This window comes from Crocodylus siamensis, chromosome 7 (genome assembly GCF_052110815.1).
Source record: "Crocodylus siamensis isolate JL-2025a chromosome 7, ASM5211081v1, whole genome shotgun sequence".
Taxonomy (NCBI): domain Eukaryota; kingdom Metazoa; phylum Chordata; order Crocodylia; family Crocodylidae; genus Crocodylus; species Crocodylus siamensis.
This window is the reverse complement of record NC_143401.1, coordinates 5,034,484-5,042,906: the sequence shown is the minus strand read 5'-3', so window position 1 is coordinate 5,042,906 and position 8,423 is coordinate 5,034,484. Positions and strand designations below refer to the sequence as shown.

Sequence of the window (8,423 nt, the reverse complement as noted above, 5' to 3'; positions counted from 1 at the left end):
GCGATGGATGCTGTTTCTTTAGCTGCAGCCAAGGTGTTTACTGGAATGTGTGCCCTTCAAAGCAACAGCTTTGTTCCAGGCCAAACAGCACATCAGCAGCTCCCAGGAAAGTGAGAGAAAGGGTAACACTTTATCCCAACACCATTTAGCACATATGCACAGGCCAGCCTAGGTTTTCCCAGCCGTAAGGAAACAGTTCCCTCTATCGGGATGATTGTACTCTAGGGACTCCTGGCTAGAGCACAGATAAACTTAGCTGACTACTACACATTGCCCCCTTAAACAAACAAATTATATGCATGTGAAAGAAAATACATGATGCCTGTAGACTCTGAGGAGGTCTGACCAAGTGCACGCTCCTAGTTCAGCTCACCGGAAGAGAAGCAGGAGCTGCAGGTGTCCGTGAAAGTGCAGCAGAAATAGCAGTCTCAAAGTCAACCGGGGAACTGGTGTTGAGGCTCCAGGGGAATCTTGTTCAATGTTGTTCACCATCTCCTCGCTTATGCTGAGGCATGTAGGAACCTGCGGTTTCTATGGAGCAGCCCATGAGGTGCCTCAACAGCACACGACCTTGAAAAGCAGTGCCCATCTGTGACTGCACGCATCAGTGAGCCTGACTGACCAGCTAAGGAGATCAGGAAACATTCACACTGTGATATCTATTCTCGTGTCTCTGTTGGTCTATGCCAGTGGCTCCCAACATTTTATTGCAGGTACCCTAAATCTGGGTTGCAACCCCCACTCCTGGCCCTCACCATGGACTCATGCCCGGCAGTGCCAGCAGAACCTGGGCTGGGATTGTGGGGGGCAGTGGCGGCAAGAGCCACACGGACAGGACAGACGGAGCAAGGGGTGGATTCCCCGTGACCCTGATTTGGGTTGTGCCCCGGCGTTGGGAGCCACAGATCTATGTGGTCCCTAATTAACTCTCTTGACACCCGAAATAAAGAAAATTATCTCCACTTTAATAATGGGAAACAGACTTCCATTTGGCATGGCCAAGTCAGAAAGCCAGTGAGCAGCTCTGAGCTGGCCTCCCCTCCCTTGCGGGGCGCGCAGGGAAACGATTCCCCCTCCGGCCTACAGGGGGCGCAGACCAACCCAAAGCGGAAGAGGCTGCAAGGGGGCGCTCTAGTCTCCTTCCTCTATGGTTTTCACCTCGCCCTGCCCTTTCAGTGACGTCACCCAGTAAAGACAGCGTTGGTGTCGCGCGGCAGGAAGTGCTTGACGGCAGGGAACTGTCGCAAGCGAGTGGACGGACGCAGGAGGCGGTGGGTCGCGGGCGGGGCAGCTGCGGACGGAAGAGAAGGGAAGGGCCGGGCCGTGCGGGTGCAGAAAGGGAAGGGGCCTTTGGATTCGGTCGCCGGTTCCTGCAGGACCCATGGGGCTGGCGTGGGAGCGCGCTCTTGCTGGCCCGCGCATGCGCGGGGCACGGGGGGGGGGGGAAGTGTTGGTAGGCGCATGCGCACTGTACCCTGGGCTGTGCGACCTCCGTGGGCTGCAGGTTCGAGCCCGGGCTCGGCATCACCCGGCACCTGCGCGGCCAGCCTGTGCGCATAGTCGCAGACAGTGGGGCTCAGGGGTCATGTCTGGTTTAGCTCCTGCTCCGAGCAGGTTCAGCCCCAGCCAGGGCTTTGTAACTGGGGCTTAAACACCTCCAGGGGGTAGAGTCCAGCACTGCTCTGGAGAGCCTGCTCCAGTGCTTCACCACCCTCCTAGCTAGAGAGTTTTTCCTAATATCCAGCCTCAACTTCCGTTGCTGCAGGTTGAACCCATTGCTCCCTGTCCTGTTGTCTGCCCCCACAGAGAACAGTTCAGCTCCAGCCTCTTTGCAACCCCCCGGCAGGGAGTTGAAGGCTGCTGTTAAATTCCCTCTTGGTCTCCTCTTCTCCAGGCTAAACAAGCCCAGTTTCCTCAGCCTTCCCTCATCAGTCATGTCCCCCAGGCCCTGAACCATTTTTATTGCCCTCCACTTGGCTCTCTCCAATGTGTCCACATCCTTTCTGTAGTGGGGGGCCCAAAACTGGACACAGGACTCCAGGTGTGGCCTCCCCAGTGCCATTGGCGACGTGTAGGGGGTGCATGCGGGTGCATGTGCATCCCTTGAGATTGGCTGCACACCCCCTGGAAGCGCCAGCTGCGAATCTGGGAGTGCTGGGGGACACCCCCCCACCTCCCCCCACTCAGCAGTCAGTTACTGGGGACCATTCCCTCCCGTTGGCGATCTGGCGTCCCCCCCCAGACTCGGGAGGCACCAGTTGCCTATGCCCAGCGTCGAATAGAGGGGAGCCAGGTTCTTTGGGTAAGTCCAATATCTTTTATTAGACTGACTCAGATAGTTGGACATATTCTTCTTTGTAAGCTTTTGGGTACAGATACCCTTCACCAGGCTGAGGAAGCATCTGCAGATGGTCTGTGCTCTACCTAGATGGAGTAGTAAAGCAGCCAGAGGCCAGTACATGTGGGAGAGCCCGTTGATGAAAATGTAAATTGAGGTAGTCAGTGGGTGAGAGACAGGCCGGGCGGAGGAAGGGGAATGAATGTAGCTGTAGCCAACAGACAGGGGATCTCCTGGTAATGCAGCCTAGGATGCCTGTAGCCTCCTTCACAGCAAGGGGACACTGATCCTGCCAGTCACCGGGGACCTCAGTGAGCGGCTCCTGCACGCAGCAGAGCCGTCGACATGGGTGTGTATCTGGTGTGTTTTACGGATGCAGGCTATAAGAAAGCAACTGTGGAGTTGTTATGCCTTTTCAAGCACTAACTGTCTAGGTAGTTGGCTCTTTTCATAACTGGACGGTCATTTTTATCATGTGACAGTGAGTTGGCATGTGGGCCCCATCTCACTGCTGCACTATTTGACAGTGAATTGCATAATATATCAGGTATCCAGGTTGCAGCTGTATTGGTCTAGTGGCAAAAGGAATCAGGACTCGTGGTGGAGGTGATATCTTTTATTAGGCCAACAGATCTTTTACTAGATCTAGTTGGTCTAATAAAAGCTGTCACCTCCACCACGAGTCCTGATTCCTTTTGCATAATACATGTCATGTGTAGCAGGGGCCTTGGTGCCTGTCCCATCAGCCTTGACCCAGCATGATTTGGGGTGCCCAGCCAATGTGTCAGCGTGTTTGGGACACGGCTTATGCGAGTCACCCTGTGCAAGTGAATGAAAGTGGAAGCACCTGCAGGAGAAGGGTCTTGGGATGTCTCTAATTCAGAAAACACTTGTTGGTATGGCTATATCAGCCCCAGGGCATGGCTGCAGCATAGTGCTACGTATTGGCGAAGCCTGACTACGCTGGAATGGCTGCAACACAGACCAGCAGAGCACTCCTGAGGCATTATAACGCTTAGGCTAAGGCTTTTGGCAGTATAAAACTGTCATTAAAGCAGTCCCTCCTTAGGTGAGATTACCATAGTTACTGGAGTCTGAAATGAGGTTCCCCCTGCAATTCATCAAACGAAGCCTCATCTTAAAACTGAGTATCACAGCTAGGAGCTGGGAGAATTGGCTGTGCAGGAAGCGCAGTTGGGGCAGGGACAGCATTGGCAGCCTGCAGATTCTTGTGTCCAGCCCTGCTCCAATTGCTGGCCAGGAGCCAGGCAGGGAAGGAGGAATCTGCCCACTGCTGCTGAGGCCTCCAGCCAGCCTGGTGTCCCTGCACAGTGGCTCCCCACAGTCCCCAGCTGCAGCCGTAGACTCTCAGCTGTGGCAGGCTGCCTGCTCCCAGCCAGCAGGGGTGGGGGAGAGGAGCAGGGCAGAGTAGCATCTCCCCATAGCATGAGGCAGGAGCAGCTGTGGGCTCCACCTGTGCTTGGATCAAGGATAAAAGCAGCAGAAGGGGGAGGTAGGTGGTTGGGGTGGAGGGGGGTTGTCACCAGGGGAGCAAGGGGAAGATGCATGCTTTTCTTCACCCCTGCTTCTTGCCCTTGTTTTCCGCACTGCATTCCCCCTACCTGCGCTCTTGCCTCTGCTGTCCCCATTACCTGGCCCCCTACTGCTCTTTTCCTGCATCAGCAGTGGGTGAGACGAATTTTAAGACAACCCCCCAGTAACTAGATTCTAAATATGAACTATTATATCAAAGTTTTAATTTTCCACATCTAGAATCTAATTATGGGGGAGTGGTCTTAAATTCAAAGTCATCTTGGGTTCAGGTAAATATAGTACTATACCAGTGAGACTTTGATGTAGTCCATGTCTTAAACTGCAAGTGTTTCGGGGCACAGACTTTTTATTTTTGCTCAGCCAACCACACTAAGCGCATTGTCTGGTATTAAAAGCTCTTGTCAGTTATTTTAATTGAGAGGTAAGGACTTCTTAGTATGATGTCTTTTATTGGACCAACTGCACAGTAGGCATAGAGTTAGACAAGCTTTCAAATGCAAGATATTCTTCATCAGGTCACTTACTTTAATTGAATTAACTCTTTATTTTAATCAAAATTGATAAAGTATTATATAACACCTGCCTCTTTTCTTTTTTTTTCCAGAAGCTATATTTGGAAGATAAATTAGGTGAGACCTCCATTCATAGGACAGCTTTTTTTGTTTTTAAAAAAAAAAGTATATGTTCTTTTTGCTGGTAAAAATTCAGCATGTGGTGTTTAGGATTATTGTCTCAGTCTAGCTTCTCGCACTGATTGCAGGAACCCAAGCAATTCAAACATTAAGTCTGTGCTGTTTAGCTGTGTCTTTTATTACTACTGTATACTGATACAGCCAATTTTCTTTATATCGGTATTGATCCAACAATCGATATCTTTATATTGGTATCACTGCACTTCTAGTGTGTGCGTGCATGTATCAGGCGAGCCTTTAACTCTTGCATAAATCACCCAGGGAAAATTGTATGTGTATTGCTGCAGACCCTTGTTTGGTCAATCTGCTTCAACAACATAGGCTCCTGTCTCACTAAGGCTGTTCTCTAGTCTAGTCTTGCATCAGCCCGTCTTTATCTCTCTTTCTATTTGTCTCTCAGCCATGGCGTATTGGGATCTTCAGGGTGCGCTGAATATCAATCTGGACAAATGGTTGATTAATCTGAGCTCAGAGCAGCCTTTAAAAAGGGCAAGTCGGTGCTATTCTTTTGAGAAGGACTGGATTGAGTGCTCCCATGGCATTGGGCAGACCCGTGCCAATGTCGAATGCAGGATTGAATACGAAGACTTCTGTGAGTGTTTGCATAAGGCAAAAACGGTAAGAGAAAAGAAGCTGGATATGGGGAAGGGTGAACTCCTCACCTGTAGTGTCAATACTGGAATAAATCAACCCAGTACAGAGAGAATGAATCAATCTTGTACAAGGAGTGACAGCTGCACACCTGTCACTAATCCCTAGGAACCACATTTTACCCCTAGGTATGTTTTGCAGTTCTTGGTGATTTCAGTTGGATCCAATGGCAAATACATTTTAGATATTCATGCCATATTAGGCATGAGAAGTTCAATTTTGTGTGCGTGTCGCCAGGAAATCACTGAAAGATCACTGTGTCTGACTCTCTTGACTCCCACTGCTATTTGAAATCACTTTTAAACAAACCAGGCTTCAGAAAGGCTGTCTTCAGACCTCTTACTGAAGGAACAGGTTGGTTGCTAAGCAGATGGATACTGTATGGCAGTTGTGAGCCATGGGCTGTTGAGATTGTGGGATGCTGTAGTGCACTGCCAGCTTTCCAAACTCCTCTTTTGCTGTTGCACATCCTGCTTCCTGCCCCTGACATCATCATTATTCAGTAGGGGAAAATCCATATTTTAATTTATATATCAAAGATCCCTTCTTCCTAAGGGAGTTCCAAGGAGTGTAACAGCACAGGCTAACCAAAAATCAAGCAGCTGTATCCTCCTGTTTCCTCAAGTGCTCTGTAAAAATGTTCTTCCAACACTGTAAAGTTGCCTAGAGATATGACTCTTGTTCCCTAAACCTGCATGAACAGAGAAAAAGTAGACAAAGGCAGCATGTGCATAGCAGGACTGAGTGTCATGGCACTGGGGGAGAGGGGCAGAAAGTGACTTTAGGAGAAGACACGTTGATGGGACTTCAGGAGAAGAAATGTTGATTATCATGTTAATGATAATAATGGGCTTAGGTGTCATTGTCTACAAAGCTTTATAAACCAATGGTAAAACAAGTTAAAGATCATAAAGTGAGCTAGCAGCTCTGAATTTTCCCTGTACAGGCAGTCCTTGGACTTACAACACAATTGGTTCCTGAAAACCAGATCTTAAGCCAAAACGTTGTTACTCAAAACCAATTTTCTCATAAGCAACAATATTATAAATGATGGATTGGTTCCTGAACCAAGGCCTGATACCCTATTTTCACCAAAAATACCCCAGAATTTTGAACTCTATCAATTATATATGAGTAATATAGCTACATTAATATATTACTATTGTAAATACCAATCATGTTGATTTGGAAGGATTTCTTTGAGGTAACTTTGGACTGTTTGAAGGGCTCTGGATTGGACTTTTTGAAGGGTTTTTGGCTGGAGTCTTCTCGGGAGTCTTGACTGCAGGTTTTTCTGGAGTCTCGTTGGCTTTCTTAAATAATGTGTCCAAGAAAGTCTGGACAGATGTTCTCCAGGGAGACGAGCAATGCAACAAACTTGTTCGCTGGCGGGGCATAGCATCAGATCAAGCATTAGAAAGTTGAAACTGAGGTCAGAAAGTTGAAACAATGTCAATTTGGAAATGTTGTAAGTGCAAAATATTGTAACTTGAAACATTGTAAGTCAAGGACTGCCTGTATTAAAATTGTGTCCTTAGTGAGGACATATGATTATTACTTGTAGTGCCTATTATCTTATGATAGCTGAAGGAATCAAGTTAGGATTGCAGTCCAGCTGTGCAGTGCTTTAAATTAGGGAAAGGGACTGTGTCTGTCTGAGGCTTCATGGTATAAAGGCAAGGTTATTACCTTTGTTAATACAAGCTTGTGCATGGTTACCTCTTGTAGTTAGGTGCGTGAAAGAATCCCCTGATGGGGAAGTCTGTTATAGAGTATCTTTTGTTGTAGCATGAAATAAACTGCATCTCTGAAATCTGTGTTGCTTTTACTATGGCTTGCTTTGGTTTCTCTTTGTTTCCAAAGCCAATGTAATCCTATTTATTGCTTTTCCATAAAACGAGTCAGCCATGCACATAAAACACCGTATCCTCCAGCCCTTGATCTATAACGACATGCCTCTCTGCGTGTGCTCAGCTGAGGGAAGGGAAAAAAGAATACTGAAGGGAAACGAGTTCTTGTTTCAGGTTTTCCAGCAGTGATGACAAATGACAGTGAAAAATATTTTTACAATTCTGAGCCTATCTATTAAAGACAACTAAGTGTCTTAGAGATTGTTTTACTATGTAACGGTGTATGTGTGGCAGTAATTACTGGGTTTTACAGCCTCTTCTGGTTGGACACCAGTGTGCTCCAGTCTGCCATTTTGTCCAATGCAGTGGTTCACATTTGTTGAGTAAATTCTCATCGCAACTGGATTTTGGGGAGGTGTCGCTATTTCTAAGTCGGCATTTGGGCCTCGACTGGCTTGAGAAAGGCCTTAAAGGAACCTAATGGCTTTTCCTACTGTAGTCTATATTCAGTCATTCATCTGTCTTTGGCAGGCACAACGTCTGGCGGCCATTATTAAACAAAGAGATAAACTGATCAAGGAAGGAAAGTATACACCACCTCCCCACCACTCTGGCAAAGTGGAAACCAGACCTTGATCATCTGGTAGGAGTCCCTCAAACAGCAGCGCTTACCATGCATCTCCCTTTGTGCACATGTTGTGAGAATGAAACTTCTGTAAAAGTTCATCCAATGATGCCTGCTGTGGAGCTGTCTTGCTGATTGTCTCTGTCCTGCAGCCCAGCTATACTGGGAGCATACGGTCTCTATAAAAGACCTGTCATCTTTAAATAACAGTGGTACCAGTAACTGATTGATTTGGAAAGTAAAACTCTCCCTTGGAAAACTTCACGTGGTTCTGTCTTGCTTTTCTTGAATAAAATATGGTTTAGTGTCCCTGAGTGGGAAGGATCCTGATTTTTGAAGACGGCTCGCAGATCCACTTTAAAATATCTCCTCCAAAGATCTCTAGAACGTTAGCTTAGGAGATAATGAATGTCCCCAGTTCCAGCTGAAGATAAAAGTAGCTATGAATGCTCAGCGCCTCCTGCAGTAGCTAGCTGCCTTCTATCTCCCTATCCCTGCCAGTGGAGGGAATGATTACACCCTGCACTTAGGAAGTAACTTTACAGCTATTTCAGACTGTCAGGGTCCCGCAATAAAGCTTCAGTGCCCCAACTATAAACCCTTAGCTGAATTGTAAATTCTTAGGGCTCTGGGAAAATTTTGCAACCAGGCCCTTGCTCTTTGCAGACTCCACTCTGAAACTTGCTCCATTCTTTTCAAGCCATTCCCTTTAT

General features: G+C 47.6%; 1 protein-coding gene across 4 annotated transcripts; it reads left to right on the top strand.

The window, feature by feature from the left end:
- Positions 1–1,181: 1,181 nt before the first annotated feature.
- NDUFS5 (NADH:ubiquinone oxidoreductase subunit S5) lies at positions 1,182–7,974 on the top strand. Of its 4 annotated transcripts, none has more exons than XM_090058177.1 (4): positions 1,182–1,271; positions 4,497–4,521; positions 4,985–5,202; positions 7,617–7,974. In XM_090058177.1, exons 3-4 carry the CDS (start codon positions 4,987–4,989, stop codon positions 7,719–7,721), a joined length of 321 nt encoding a protein of 106 aa, XP_089914303.1. In that variant the 5' UTR covers positions 1,182–1,271; positions 4,497–4,521; positions 4,985–4,986; the 3' UTR covers positions 7,722–7,974. The 4 variants fall into 4 exon arrangements, with proteins under 4 accessions (XP_089914303.1, XP_089914307.1, XP_089914306.1 ...); XM_090058180.1 differs by lacking the exon at positions 1,182–1,271 and adding an exon at positions 1,467–2,302; XM_090058179.1 differs by lacking the exon at positions 1,182–1,271 and adding an exon at positions 2,359–2,687.
- Positions 7,975–8,423: the final 449 nt, after the last annotated feature.

Excerpts from the sequence above, each read along its gene's own strand:
- NDUFS5 (XM_090058177.1), top strand. The coding sequence starts at position 4,987 with ATGGCGTATTGGGATCTTCAGGGTGCGCTGAATATCAATCTGGACAAA. Across the intron at positions 5,203-7,616 it reads GTTTGCATAAGGCAAAAACG|GCACAACGTCTGGCGGCCAT; the intron begins GTAAGAGAAAAG and ends TGTCTTTGGCAG.